The sequence below is a fragment of the Camellia sinensis genome, chromosome 2 (assembly GCF_055761805.1).
Source record: "Camellia sinensis isolate YWXY chromosome 2, ASM5576180v1, whole genome shotgun sequence".
Classification (NCBI taxonomy): Eukaryota; Viridiplantae; Streptophyta; class Magnoliopsida; order Ericales; family Theaceae; genus Camellia; species Camellia sinensis.
Window position 1 is genome coordinate 49,235,117 of NC_138962.1, and position 15,787 is coordinate 49,250,903.

Consider the following 15,787-nt stretch of genomic DNA (forward strand, 5'->3'; position numbering starts at 1 on the left):
GTTGACAAATGATATTTATCGTTCAAGTTAGTAAATTAGGAGAATAAAACAATCTCAATATAGGATTTAGGGTTTTAGAGCGAATTACTTATCTTCTGTTTTCATAGCACATTTATTTATATAAGGTGCTCATCACACGTGATGATCGGGTCCCTAAAAAAATTACACGATCAACACATTTACACGTGGTGATATCTCTTATATTTAAGATTTGATTATAATATTTGGGTAATGATATATTCCACTAAAAGTGGTGCTCTAAAACACCACTAATGAATTGACAATCACTTTAACTAAAAAAAAAAAAAAACACAAGACACAAGTAGTAAGTCCCGTTCACTGCCACATCACTAATGGTACTTTTAGAGCATCACTTTTAATAGTCTCAAGCATTATTAATAATATTTACATGTAGTGTCACATGGCTTTGTCAGTACATATATGTTGTCATTGATTATTTCTTTAAATTTCGTTAGGTTATTTTTCTCAAGTCAAGGTCATTTAATTGCTACAACTATGCCAAGTTTTTTATCAAAACAACATGAACATCAAGACTAAAAGTCATTATGAACATGTTAGGAGGTCTAGTCAAACATATTCTAGACTCTCATGGGATTTAAGCCTTCTCTTACCTTGTCTCCTAGTTTGGGCCAATTCAATCTTGGACTTGATTTTGGGTGGTCTCAGTTGGTTAAAACTTGTCCCATTTATGGATTCAAATATTAAGAAGGATACCTCAAATATTAAGAAGGATACCAATAATAATTGAACATTACATTCCCAACTCTTTCTTGAGAATACCCTAGGATTTTTGCCCAGCAACAATCTCATTATATTTGTGATTATATATATACATGAAAACTAGTTGGGATAAAATGCCAAACACTATATTGGGCAAATAAAAAAATAACAATACTATATATTTAAAAATTTACTCAGAAAAATAAATTAATTGACTACATTCATTGTGCTTATGACCCATACCTCACTAATTTTAAAATTTAAACCATATATCTTAGATTTTAAAATAAAAATTTATGATACATGTCATTTAAAAATATATATAGAGAGAGAGTGAAAACAACACCACTTTTTAATTTTTTTTGCAAAAACATAGAATGGTAATTCCATTAAGTGTATTTGATTTCAATTTTCTAAATTTAATTTTCTAAAAATTGAATTTTTTATTTTTCATGTATTTTTGTTTTTAGTGAATATTTTAAAAATCTTAAGCAATTTTTTTACTTTTGTTAAATGAATCTTACTTAGATGTATCTAAAAAATAAAATATTTATAAAAAAATATTTTTAAATTAATAAATATACAAAAATATGAAAAGTGTACTGAATTTTTATTTATTTAATATTTAGTGAAATTTTAAAAAATATTTTTATAAATGTTATACTTTTTTGTTTATATTAAGTGTATTTAAAAATAAAAAAAAAATACTTAAAATATTAAAAAATATCCAATAAAAATTTTAAAAAATTAAAAAATCAAAATTAGTGATTTGTATTCACAACCCCAAAATCAAAAAGCATATGTTACGATGATGTCGCAGTCAGCTTAGCATAGAAGGTACATTGATTTCCACGTGGCTGTCATTGATTGGCTGAAAGTATTTAAAAAATATCTGACATATATTATGAGTATCAAGTGAGGGCCCAAATGTATGCTCCCTTTGTGGCTAAGGAACTGCTAATAAATTTGCACTTGTTCATGGAATTTATATATATTTATTGAAAAGTCCTTGAAATGAAATACAATTTCATAACTGGTCCTTGTAATGTAATCAACTTTGGAAATAAAGAGATGTATATGTTTTACAATTAAGGAAAATTAAAAAAATAATGGGGCGTTTGGGAAGAAAAAAAAATAGCCTAATTTAGGCTAAAAATTACAAAAAGATAAAATAGGCTAAAATAGCTAATAAGACAAAATATCATATCAAACCCATAATCATTTCACTTTTTCTCTCACAAACATCACATTCAATCACAAAAAAATCCAATCATCTTCCCAAATACAAAAATTTTAGCCTACTATCTATCTATCTATCTATACTATTATAAAGTGAACACCGCTTATGGTGTCTTGAAGCCTTTGTTTCTTATGCTGCCATGTGTCTACTTTTTTATTTGAAATAAAAAAAGAATTAGATAAATGAGAGGAAGGGATTTGAACTTTAGACTTATGTCAAATGAATAAGACTCCTACCGTTTTACTAGCACGTAATATATGATAAATATTTTATTTTATTTTTATTTATTTGAATTGCACACGCATCGCATGTGGCAACCGCTAGTACTATTATAAAGTGAACACCCCTTATTTTTTTTTTGATCAGCAAAGAAAACTTTATTGATGATACACGTACAAAGTACAATGGAAGACATCAATAAAGAGGAGCTTGGAGCTAGAATAAGCTCCAATCTCCTAGTTGGTGAGAAACCAACAAACAAAGAAAAAAAAACAACAGAACAAAACCAGAAGCCAAGACTATGCAGCCCCGAAGACAACTATGGAGCTGAAACAAGCTTCCAGCATCACCTCTATTCAAACAGCAGTATTAATACTGCAGGTATTAACATTATCAATCAGCATCATCTCTGATCATTCACACAGCAATGACACAGCAATCACAGATCAAACCAGATTACGTAGCCCAAAAACCTTTGAGAGCAGAGAAGCCATAGAACAATAAAAAACAAGACATCTAGATAGCAATCAAACCATTGAATACATTCTTCTGTTCTGCATGGGACTTGAATATACCAGCTTCTACCAGAATGAACAAGACAGAATAACAGAGCAGACTAGGATTAACAGACCAGAATGAACAAGACAGAATAACAGAGCAGACTAGGATTAACAGACCAGATGAAGCAGACTAACGGAGCAGCTCAGATGAAGCAGACTAACGGAGCAGCTCAGATGAAGCAGACTAACGGAGCAGCTCAGATGAAGCAGATTAACATACAGAATAGATTAACAAATCCGATGGTGTCTTGAAGCCTTTGTTTCTTATACTGCCACTCGTCTACTTTTTTATTTGAAATAAGAAAAAAAAAAACCCAGATGAAGCAGACTAACAGAGCAGCTCAGATGAAGCAGATTAACATACAGAATAGATTAACAAATCTGATGGTGTTTTGAATCCTTTGTTTCTTATGCTGCCACGTGTCTACTTTTTTATTTGAAATAAAAAAAAAATTAGATAGATGAGAGGAGGGGATTTGAACCGTAGACTTATGTCAAATGAATAAGACTCTTACCACTTAACTAGCACACAATATATGATAAGTGTTTAATTTTATTTTTATTTATTTAAATTGTACAAGTATCGCGTGTAGCAGCCTGTAGTACTATTATATATGCGGATGTTAGAGGTGGTATTAACGTCCCATTTTTATAATAAATTCAAAATATCCTATATCAATTTTCTCGGATGTCTTCCAAGGGACATCTCTATAGTAGTTATATGAACACTTATACCTTAATTTTGTTGGGCTTTTTTTCTTTTTTTCTTTTCCTTTCAAATTTCTCAACTTCAAAGTTTTCTAAATTTATTTTAATTTTTAATTTTAAAATTCAATCAAATAATTTTCTTTACGAAAATTCAATCATACAGTTTATAATCTTATTTTTTCTAAAATAAACGATCATGGATGCACTAATCACGTGTGCCGTCACTTTGGGTATATGTTAGTAAAAAGCAATGATAAAATGAATAGAGTTTAAAATTTTGTTTACAAAATACTTACAAATCCTCTTTTTATTTATTTAATAAATACTCTTAAAACCCCCGTTAATAAAATCCAACAACATAAATAGCATATTTTTTCATCTTCAATGTTAATAAAAGGTATCCATAAATAATTATATATTTTGATGTATATTCAAGAGGGTTTTGGTAACTTCAAAAAACACTCAATGAAAGTTTGAATTTCAGAATTAAGTGGACATCCTAAGGTATTTTCTTACTATCTATATAACTGAATTCGAGTTTTGACACCGAAAGAGCATCTCTAGCGGTCTTTCTAAATCCACCTTTACCTATTTTAAGGAGTTGAAATTTCTTTATATATCTCCATTTACTTTCTTAAATAATTTCCTAAACTAGTTTTTACTACAATGACTTCTTATTTGTAAGGAGTTACTATCGCTTCCTATATATATATATTTTGCTTTGCTTTGCTTTGTTTAGGAACTGCAGTACACATTTATGATTTTCATTTTTTTAAAATTTATAATTAAAAATTATATTTTAATAAAATAGAGAAAAAATAAGAAGTTTGTTAATAGAACATAGAAAGAATAAGGAGTCTAAAGTAGATGAAAAAGTGATTCTTAAAATAGGGAATTAATTTTTTAATAATATTTTAGGGTAAAATTTAAGTAATCTATTAAACTGTTTTCATTTATACCTTGTTAGTTATTTTTTTTATTTTTGCTATTCACATGAAATTTTAATATTACGCTAGCTTTACCTCTATTTATACTCTGTTTGTGTCGAGAGGTGAGATGAGAAAAGAAATAATTGTGGGTTCTTTCACCTAGGTGAAAAAAGAAAATAAATTATTATAGTTTCTCACCATTATGTTTGGATAAATAAAAAAGAAGAGAATGTGATTTTTCATTATCTTGTTGGATAGAGTAAACACGGTAGTGCTACATGTATCAATTAGTGTATTAACTAGTATATAAACTAGTATTATGATATTATTATTGACTCAACTTATTATACAAATTATAAATATTCAAAACCTCTAAAATTATGTAACATCATCTGTTAGTACACTAGTTAATACATTAATTGATGCTTATAGCATTATTTGAATAAATAAGGGAAAAGAAAGAGAAATGTTGTATTTTATTTTACCAAAATAACATTTCATATTAATAAGTCATATTTTTTCATAAGAGTAATTTTGATATTTTAAAAAACTTTCATTAAACGCTATTTCTTTCTAACTAATTTTCATCACTTTTGATAAAAAACAAAACATAAATTTGGTGAAAATACTTTTCTCACCATCTCTCATAATTTGTCTTACCTTGACATGTCGCGGTAATATTATACAAGCTTTCCCTTATTCAATTTTATCTCATTATGATTCGATTATATTATTTAAACATTATTGTACATATATAAAATTTATTTTATTAAATATAATAAAATTATAACACGTAACTATTAGCGTATATATTTTTAACTCTTATCACTCATTCTTTATATTTATATCTTTATTCTTTATTCCCCATGTGTTTTTCTTTTTTGTTTCTTTTCTTCTTCTCAAAATTATAAGTAATTCTAATTTTAACTTCTTGAATTCAAAATATCAAGTTTTGAACCTTTACCTCTCTTTATTAAAATTCATTTGGATTCATTCAAAACCATTCATTACTCTCTTTTCTTTAATTTTCTTAAAAAATATTTTCTTTGCCTTTTAAGATGAGTTAAACTATACTATCACTGCAACACTTTTTTGTTTTTGGTTTTTTTTAGTTGTATATGTATATAAATATATTCAATTTTTTTTTTTGAATTCTTTTAATTTTACATTATATAGTGAATATGTTTTCAAATAAAAAAAATAAAGATGGAGGTTTTAGATAAAATCAAAATCCTAAAAAATATCTTCAACCCTCAAAAATCGGAAACAAATAAGGGTTGTTGATTCACCTAATAGAAAAAATCAAACAACAATCTGTTGAAAAAGATCTGTATAGCGAGATTTCTTAATTTTATGAAGGGCAAATTACATTAAACCCCTTCAAATTATTGATTATTTACACTTTATCCGTCAATGTTTTAAGCTTAACAATTATCCTCTCAGGCACCGTTTGGGAAGAAGAATATGAGGTTTTTTTAGTTATTTTAGCCACAAAAGACAAAATAGACTATTTTAGTCATAAAAAACAAAACATCACATCCAACCAATAATCATTACACTCTTCTCTCACAAAAAATGTCAAAAAAACTAAAAAGCCAAAAAATCATTCCCAAACCAAGCTTTTTAGCTCAGACTAAAATAGCAAAAAAAAGTCAAAAAGTCAAAAAGTCAACCCACTTCCCAAACCAACCCCCAAACTATTTAGATTTGAACATTAAAATTCTTTTTATTAGTCATTTGTCAGATATTTGAATGAAAATTGTCAAGTATTGTGCACATGATAATTATATATTTTATGACTAAGGCCAAGTTTGGTAACTCAAAAATAATCCATTTTTTTATCTTTTTTTCATCACATCACATCAACTCTCTACTTTTCTGCATATCTTTTCATAAAAAGACAAAAAGTACACTTATTTAGGTCATCCCAAACAACCCCTAAATTCTCCTATTTTTATCTTTTATAAAAATTTATATAATTATCATAAGCACAACACTTGACAATTTTTCATCTAAATATCTAATAGATGATTAGCAGAAAGACTAGTTCAAATTCAAATAGTTTGAAAAGTTAATTGTTGGGTTTAAAATATTAGAGAGTGAAGTGTAAATGATTGATAATTTGAGGAGATTTAATATAATTTGCCTGAATATATTTTAATTTTCACAAAATTATAAAAAAAATAGTCAAAAATGTTTTTTTTTTTTTTTAAATACAGATTACCACCATTTAAAAAGAGTGTTTTTACGCAAAGTAGTGTTGTTTTGTATATCTCTCTGCTCTCTTGAGTGTTCATATATACATGTAGAGAGAGAGAGAGAGTCTGCTCCTTTTTTCCGCTTTAATGGCGTGGGACTGTACCAGTGTGTATGTATTCCTACGGTATTCGTAACCGTATACAATCCCTCATCTTTGCATGCTTCACCAACTCTTTCTAAAGAAAGCCCAAACCCAAATGAGATGATTTTGAAATGAAATGCAATTGAATTTCACACCTTTTCATACCTCAATCGGATTGTTTTATATCCGAGACAAAAACCCAGATGACAAAAAGTGGTAATCTCTTGTGGGTATTTGATATTTAGCCTCTTTGAATCAGTATCTGATGTGGGTCTTTTTGAATTTGGCGTTTGGTGTTTGATTATTGATGCTTTTGAATCCTTCTTTTGTTGTTGTTCTTGTTTTTCTTGTTTGTGTTGTTGTTGGGAAACTGTTTCTTTCGCTATTGTTGTTGTTATTGTTGATGTTTGAGAGAGTTGGGATTGATCAGAAAATTAGAGAGGACATGAAGGATGATGAGGAGCTTGAAATGTTGTTGGGTGAGATCCCTCATGCAACATCACTCAATCTTCATCATCCACAAAGCAATGCTCATCATGTTCATGGTTTTGTAAAACCTCCAATGAATGGCATGATCTATGGTAAATATGATGATGACCCATCAAGTTATTACAAGTATTCATGTCCCTCTCCTGTTAGTGGTTTCTCTCTTCAATCTGATGGCTCTTCCTCAGGCTTGTTATCAGGTGGGCATTCATCTTCTGACAATGGATCACCCACTCCACCTCCATTAGAAGAGCTCAAACCCCAGTTCCCTTATGGTAATTCTCATCACCCAAATGGATTATTGATGGATTTCAAAGTACCTGATTCGCCTATCGGTAAGACAGGCAATGAGAACTTCATTGATGAACTGAATTTGTCAAGAAAATTTGGTAGAATGTATATTAGTGGTGAACAAGAGAATTTCTCTGTAGACCCCAATGGGGTTAGGCTTTTTGATCATTCTATACGTGCAAATAATCGAACTGGTTTGGGGAAATATGGGGCTCCTGATAATTACATGAGAGGTTTTTCTGGTTATGGAGGACCTCATTCCTCTGTTCCAAGAAACCCCATGTGTTTTGATGGGGAGATGAATTCAGCATTGTCAGGATTGCAGTGTGATTATAGATCGGATAATTTAATGGGGTTTCAGTATCCTAGTGGCCGAGATAATGGTTTGTTTTCTCAACCGAATTGTTCTAATAATAGCCCACTTAGTTTTCCGTGTCACGGAATGAAGCAAGCAAACAATTATTACCCGATGGGATTTCCCTCATCAAACTTGGTCGGTTCTGCAACTCGACCTTCTGTTGCTGATGCTTTATTCTATCCCCAGCAATTCTATCCTCAGCAAAATGGGGTGAATTTGAATGAAGAAAGGGGTTCAGTAAATATGCCTCATACCACTCATCCATGGCCTCATTTGGGAGTGGAAACTATGTTAGATTGTAGCCCCCCAATGCTAAATGGGAGGACCAGAGCACCTTCAAATATTAGAATCCCTCAAGGTGGTTTTACAAGTGAGGATAGCTTGATTATTCAAGATGAAGGTTTAAATTTTGTTATGAACACGGGATTTGGGCGTCCAAGGGGACGTAATAGTAAGGTTTCCTCACATGTGATTGGTGTGGAAAAGCCTCAACAAAAGATGTCACAGCTACATGGCCAGCAATTTCCAGGCATTTGTGAAAATGGTCGGAGTGGGAGGCTGTATTGCTCTTTTGCTCTGCCACCAAAGTGTAACTCTTTGGCAGAAGCTCGAGCTTATATATACTTGATGGCCAAGGATCAGCATGGCTGTCGGTTTTTGCAGAGGATGTTTGATGAGGGAACCCCACAAGATGTGCAGATTATATTTAATGAGATCATTGATCATGTAGTTGAGCTTATGATGAATCCTTTTGGGAATTACCTTATGCAAAAGCTGTTGATAGTGTGCAATGAAGAACAAGTCATGCAGATTCTGCTTGTGATAACTGAAGAACCTGGCCAGCTTGTTAGAATCTCTTTAAACACGCATGGGTAAGTCATATACAAACTACAAATTGCTTTGTCCATTTGATTTTGTTCATGTTGAATTAACTTTATTGCTGTTGTATCAGCACCCGTGTGGTACAGAAGTTGATTGAAACCCTCAAAACCAGGCAGCAAATTTCACTAGTCATTTCAGCCCTTGAACCAGGATTTCTTGCTCTTATCAAGGATCTGAATGGTAATCATGTTGTGCAGCGGTGCTTGCAATGCCTTAGTGACAAGGATAATAAGGTATAAGTTCTCTTGTCAAAGTTCACTGACCACGATCAGATATGTCAATTTTGACTTTTATAAGTTGATTTTGTATTGCATAATTTGTCAATTTTATGGTCAACTATTTGGATTTTTACATGACTGTTAATCATCATGCCTGAACTGGAATTGTATACAAGAACCATACAAGATTTACATTGGTCTTCTTGTCTTTATTTTACATCACTTTGAATGATCATTTACCTCCTTTAAATGCAATTAGTATTGCAATGGAATGGTTTGAATAGGGGTGTAGCAATTTGTGTACAACAATTGCTACTGATGGTCTTGACAATTACAAGCAATTCTCATTTATTTGCTATTTTTCTTTACCAATGATTATATTTGGTGTCCATTCTTCTTTAACAAACCAAAGTTTTGAGATGTTGCACATCAATGGCCTTTTTTCATATTATTTTTTGCTTTCTCGGATGGTATGTTGCATGTCATTGGGCTTTCTTCTATTTTTATTTGAGGAAGGAGATAGGACATTAGTTGGCTCTTTACCAAAATTGTTGGTATGTTATAGTTTTCTCTTAGTTTTTCTAGCTTTTGGTGTGGTTGGTCCTAATTAAAGAAATTGTGGTCATGAGATTTGGTGTCGTGCTGATAATCACTTGCCTTGTGTTTCTCAATTGCGATATTGATGGATATACTGTTAATTATTTTAAGTATTTGCTTCTACATTGTAATTTAATTTTCTTGTCCTACTGCTTAGTTAATAAGAGCTAAAATGTAACTGGCAAGTTTATGCATCTTTGTCTTCTATTCTTCCTTCCCTCTATCACTCCTCTTGCTTCCATTTACAGTTCTCACAAATATGATGGTGCAATCCTAAACGTATCATAGTCACTGTCTCATTTACAATACACTTCGTTTAAAATTATGACATATGCTACAGTTGTGGTTAAGACTATACATACCAGGGGATAAACTTTGTTCTTTCACAACCGGTCTCTGTTGAGATCAGTTATGTGACCCCAATTGATGGGTGAATTCATTAGACATGATGACTTATAGCCCTATCATTCATTTGATTGGGTTGAAATCATGGTAACACTAGCATGGAGAAAGTGTTTTTAATACATGACAAAGAGCTTGATGACTTTCAATTGTTTTTGGTCAAACGAAGAGTCATGTTGTCTAATCTCATTGTCCAAACAAGACTAAAGCCACCAACATTGGGGGGCATGACTATTAACACCGGCTTAGAAATTTTTTCCAAAGGTAATATTCTCTTACCATTTTGTTTTTTGTAAGGAATGAATATTCATGCCATTTTACTTCAAGAGGTTGCCTTCTGGGGAGGGTGCTAGTTGTATACATCTTATTTGTATCATATTGTGCCTGTTGTTTAACGGTGCAGAAAATCTGTGTAGCATGTTTAACGATAATTGCTTAACTATGCCATAATCCTTTATGAAAATCTAAACTTTATTGGCCTTGAGTGTCAAACCAATGGTGCCTTCATTGAATTATGTGTACCTAACTTTTCTCTTGTAACCAAAATGGGTCCAGTCTTGTTGGCTGGAATGAGATTTTCATGAGGATGGTATAGTGGAGTAGCATATGCATGTAGTGCTCTTTGTATATTTTCAACTGCTAGACTTTTCTTATTTATGCCATGTGGCAGTGAACTGTTGGTTGCTGCTTTCCAGCGTAATATTTCAGTGCTAGCTTTCTATATTTTACTTTTATTTTTTTCTGTGCATAGCATCTTGGGCTATGAGAGGATATTATTCTAGTCTTCACTTCTCTACGTGATTCTTTCTTGAAGAGGTATGTGTGCCCCTCGGAGTTGTGTATACCTTCGGGGGTATGCGTTTTGGGGCTCATTGTAATCTCGCTCTCTCTTTCTCTCTCTCTCGTTTTTTTTGTTTGTTTGTTTGTTAAAACGCTCAAAAGAATAAAAATAAAAATGGTGGCCTATTATAAATCTGCTGACATCTACAACAGTTTGAAACAAATTTATTCCAATCTTTATCAAAGTGAAGTTTTGTTGATATATCCATCAAATCTTGGTGAGGCATGCCTTGAAGAATTGCTTTCACTGATAGGTTAACCCAAGACCTGCCTGCTTACTAAACTGGTGCTCCAATTGTGTTACCAAAGTAAAATGTGGCTAAATAACAATTGTTGTTGTACATGGTAGGAATTGCCTCCTATCATGTTCAACCACCTGGTTAACCTCTAGTGATCAACTATCTTTATCAAGCATCAACATATATGTTTATGTGTATACATCTGTATGAGTGGATGCGTGCATATATTTGCTGACACTAGATATGGCATTATCATGTAAGAATTACAGGAAAGTGCATTATATTGAAGTCTACATAACCTAGAGTTGAAGGTATGCTTACCATACACACCAGTTATCTCATCAAATGTGGAGGGAAGAGGAGGGTGGGGTGGTTGGTGGAGGTAGGCTACAAAAAACTAAAATTGCTGTGATGCTCAAAGAAACAAATAAAAGGGCCTTTTTCTTCCCCCCTAGCCAGTAGGTTTAATGACATTGCTAACTACCCTTAATATGGATATGTTAGCAAAACTCTAAGGTACATGTTGTAAACACACAAACACACATGTAAGGATGGAAATGTGTATTGGGCATGTGTTTATGTTTCAGATTGCCCCTGCTATCTCTAATCTGAGGTTTTCCTTTTATTTTATGATTTTCTGCATGAATTTCCATGATCACATTCTGTTATCTTTTCTAAAGCTGTATTAAGATCATTTGAATATATATATTTGAAATTTCTGTTTTATCAGTGACTAAATAGTACATAAAGGAAAACTGAACTTCAGAATGTTAAATGGTTTCCTCAACTTGAAGTATTATGTTGGTACCAACACCAACTGAACTCCGGCAGTTATAGAATGGGCCTGGCTAATAGCAGTAGATGGACCAAATGATGCCAAATAAAGTTCCTCATTTGTTTTTAATTAATTTATATATATATATATATATATATATATTCTTTTGGAGGAAGGGAGTGTGGGTGTGTGAGGAGTACGTGAGCAGTAGTTTTTGTTTAAAGGGGATAGATACTTTATCATACTGCCATTCTGGTCTCTTAAAAAAGAACCACGAAAAATGTTTCATTATCTGTCAAAATTGGAGAGAAATATAACTGTACTTCGTTCAAATCTAGTTATCGATTATCATCGACTGGTCATATAGTCATTTTACATTTGTTCTTTGGTTTTGTGGAAAGAGCTTGAGTGTAAAGTGATGAATCTTCCTCCCTTTTTTTAAATATAAATCTCCTAATAAACAGTGGAAGAAAACTAATAAAATTCATATTGCTTACTCTAAGTGGATTTTGGTTGATAAGCTTAGAAACGCCCATTTTCATTTAGGTTAACCAAACCTTTGCCAGCATGTATTCTTTTGAATTCCCATTATTTTGGAGGAGCAATTTAAATCTTTGTTGTAGTTAATGCTCGTCATGTGTATGAGATACATGCTTATATTTCATCACAACTGTTGCTGCATATCTTCAATGATTTCCTCATTTACAAATTTGACTTATATTTCTCCTTTGGTAAACAATTGGCAGTTCATTTTTGTTGCTGCTGCAAAGTATTGTGTTGACATTGCGACTCATCAGCATGGATGTTGTGTTTTGCAACGATGCATCAATCATTCCACCGGGGAGCATCTGGACAACTTGGTTACCGAAATTTCTGCAAATGGACTTCTACTTGCACAAGATGCATTTGGGTAATTAAGTGAAGGAGATTATATTTATGGCTCATGGTTTACTATTGATTTTCTCTTTATAATATACGTTGGAACGACACCTTATTATAATTTTAAAAACAAATGAAAAGTCTAAGGCAATAAAATAAGAAAAATACATAAGAGCTTTCAGTCTTCAAGTTGGTAAGATTTGTTGATGATTTCTGTCTTTGTGGAATTAAATATTCTCTTTTCTTCCCCTGAGGACTTGAGGGACCACATTGAACTTTGTTTTCATATTTTAGCTTTGATACATGTACCCAGTGACTGTTGTTTGACAATGATAAAAAGACATTGGCATTTGATGGAAGCATTTTAGTAAAATGGCCTTTAGTAATGCAACAATGCTTTTGAAGAGAGTCGAGAAATAAAAATAGAGGATCGAACCATTTCTCCTAACTCTCTTTCATATTCGATAAATGGGTTGTGTGATTCAAAGTATCCTTTCCTATTTGATCTCTTTGAAGTCCATATTCGAAGTTGCTTTCTTATGTACCCATAGGTGCCATATAGGATTTGAATCAGATTTCGGTCAATCTATACTGATCGATTGCTTCTATTATGTTGTTGCTAGCATATACCTTTGGTTTTGGATCTTTCAAATCATTCCCATTGGAGAATGATGTAATAGTGAAAGCTTGTTTTTGAAGTCTACATAGACATCATTAGATTATTTTATCAGTCGCTTTCAGTCATAGTTCTTTCCAAGCCATTTACATTAGTAAATGTATCACTGTTATCATTTTTTTTTTTCACTTTCCAAGAACTTGGAAAGATGATGATCATTTATATTTATTTATAGTTTATTTTCTGATGATGGAGATATTTATTCTATTTGGCAGAAATTATGTTGTTCAGTTTATCTTGGAGCTAAAGATTCCGTCGGCTACATCCAGCTTGATTTCTCAATTTGAAGGGAACTATGTGCACCTCTCGACACAGAAGTTCAGCAGCCATGTGGTTGAAAAATGTCTTCTGATGCTTGATGATGAAACGCGCCCAAAAATCATCCATGAGTTGCTATCTGCATCTCACTTTGAGCAGTTGCTGCAAGATCCACATGCAAACTATGTTGTTCAAACCGCTCTTCGAGTTTCAGAGGTATGGGAATCAATCGCCTTTTCTGGCTCATTTGTTAATTTTTTGCAAATTCCATTTTATGTTCTCCATGACATTTCCTATGTTTTTGAGTTTCGGCTTTTCTTGGAAGGATGGGTTTTGAAGCATTTTTAACTGAAGACACATGATTTGACCATCATTGGTGGCATATAAAAACCACACCTTTAACTGGTTAATGATGCCAATATTGATATGCATAGATAAATTGGACCTTTGGATTTTCTGCCTGTTGTTTTGCTTTTGTTTTTTTTTTTTTTTCCCAGTAATAACAAATTTGTTATCTTAAACAGTGGTGAAAACCAACTCCTGGGATTTGGCAATTGCTTTTTTGTTGGTTTTTTTTAGTGATTTTTTTGAATTTTTTTTGGTTTAAAAACACTTTTAAATTCTACTAGACTAGATGGACCTGAAAAGTAAAGTAAATAAATATTTTGAAAAAGTTCACTAAAGACAAAAAAGATTAAGAAGTTGAGAACTTCAATTTTTAGAATTCACTATTATGTGCATTTTTTTAAAAGAGCCTTCTAGACTAGGACTTGAAAAGTGAAATTTGTCGACACAAATGTAAAAATTTTTCACTAAAGACAATGCTTGGGAAAAAATGTGGCTCTTTTAGCTATTACCAAATAGAGCCCAAATAATGCGGGACCCAACATTTCGGGTCTCGATTTTCTAATTGTATGCTACATATACGAGAATTAGAGTACTTTGATGCATGGGCTTGGCGCATATATACATACATATCCAGCTCAATGTTCTAATCTTGTTTTTAAAAACAGGGCTCTCTTCACAATTTGTTGGTTGATGCAATTGAGTCTCGAAAAGCAATCTCGCGGAACAACCCGTATTCCAAGAGGATTTTCTCCCAGAAGCTTTTGAAGAAGTGATATGCAGATTCATTCTTACCAAAAGATTCTCACCTTTTGGTAAGAATTGATGATGTTGTTTTCTCTTCCACTGCCATTACTATCTATGGAAAACTGGTTATTTAACAATAATGCATGCTCTAATGATCTGGTGTGATCCGATCTGTTTACAATTTTGCTTCTACAAGTTTTGACTAGTTGTGCTTATGCGGAAATGGCTTCTGCGATCTCCAGAGAGTGTTAAAAAAACAAAAACAAAATACCTGATGTCGCTTCCTGTTGCCTAATTCCGGACATGCAATGTATTATTTTGTTGTTTTGTATCTTCTAGCTACTATTATCTCTGTTCTTTGGATTTTTCACTGTATGCTATTGTACAGTGTATAGATTAATTAGGGTTTTCTTTCTTACTGCACAATTGCAATGTGGATGCTATCTGAAAATAACGTTTGTCATGTGCTATAGATTCTTTGGCAATGCTTATTAAGTTATTGTAAGAGATGCATGTTCTATATCTCTTCTTGTTGTGACAATTGAGTTCAAAGAGAAAGGTAGACATAACATAAAAAGGGGAACCAAAGAAAAAAAAGAAAAAAGAAAAAAAAAGGGCAGAACTAACAGATGGAACTCGGAAGAAGCTGCGAAGGATGCAAAACCTTTAGCCTTTGACAGAAGAAAGAAATCTTGCAAATATGAGAAGACTGAGCTAGATAGTAGGCATAGAAAATCCAGGGAGATAGGTTGCCATTGTAGGAGGAGAGTTGTGGTCAAAATCCTTCCTGTATAAGCACTTAGAAACTAGCTTTCATGTTTTTTGGTTATGTGATTTGTTGATCGTATTTGGTTTGGTTTGGTTCGGTTCTAGTATTGGTCTGTATGCTCCCTTTTCAGTTTTACTCTCTTTTTTTTGGGTTAGGTTTCCGAGTTAGTAATTTTCCTCCAACATATTCTAATAAGTTCACTATTGATCAAGCTAGTGTTTCTTCTCTAGTCCCCATTTGGAAATCAAGAAACTTGATTGTGTTTGAGCATGATAAGGATGTGGTTC

General features: G+C 32.2%; 1 protein-coding gene across 1 annotated transcript; it reads left to right on the forward strand.

Moving 5' to 3' along the window:
- The first annotated feature begins 6,638 nt into the window (after nt 1-6,638).
- Nucleotides 6,639-15,236, forward strand: LOC114293672 (putative pumilio homolog 7, chloroplastic). Its single transcript, XM_082914315.1, has 5 exons — nt 6,639-8,745; nt 8,826-8,988; nt 12,573-12,736; nt 13,597-13,855; nt 14,653-15,236. Exons 1-5 carry the CDS (start codon nt 7,046-7,048, stop codon nt 14,758-14,760), a joined length of 2,394 nt encoding a protein of 797 aa, XP_082770441.1. The 5' UTR covers nt 6,639-7,045; the 3' UTR covers nt 14,761-15,236.
- The last annotated feature ends 551 nt before the right edge of the window (nt 15,237-15,787 follow it).

Excerpts from the sequence above, each read along its gene's own strand:
- LOC114293672 (XM_082914315.1), top strand. The coding sequence starts at position 7,046 with ATGCTTTTGAATCCTTCTTTTGTTGTTGTTCTTGTTTTTCTTGTTTGT. Across the intron at positions 8,746-8,825 it reads ATCTCTTTAAACACGCATGG|CACCCGTGTGGTACAGAAGT; the intron begins GTAAGTCATATA and ends CTGTTGTATCAG. Across the intron at positions 8,989-12,572 it reads TTAGTGACAAGGATAATAAG|TTCATTTTTGTTGCTGCTGC; the intron begins GTATAAGTTCTC and ends AACAATTGGCAG.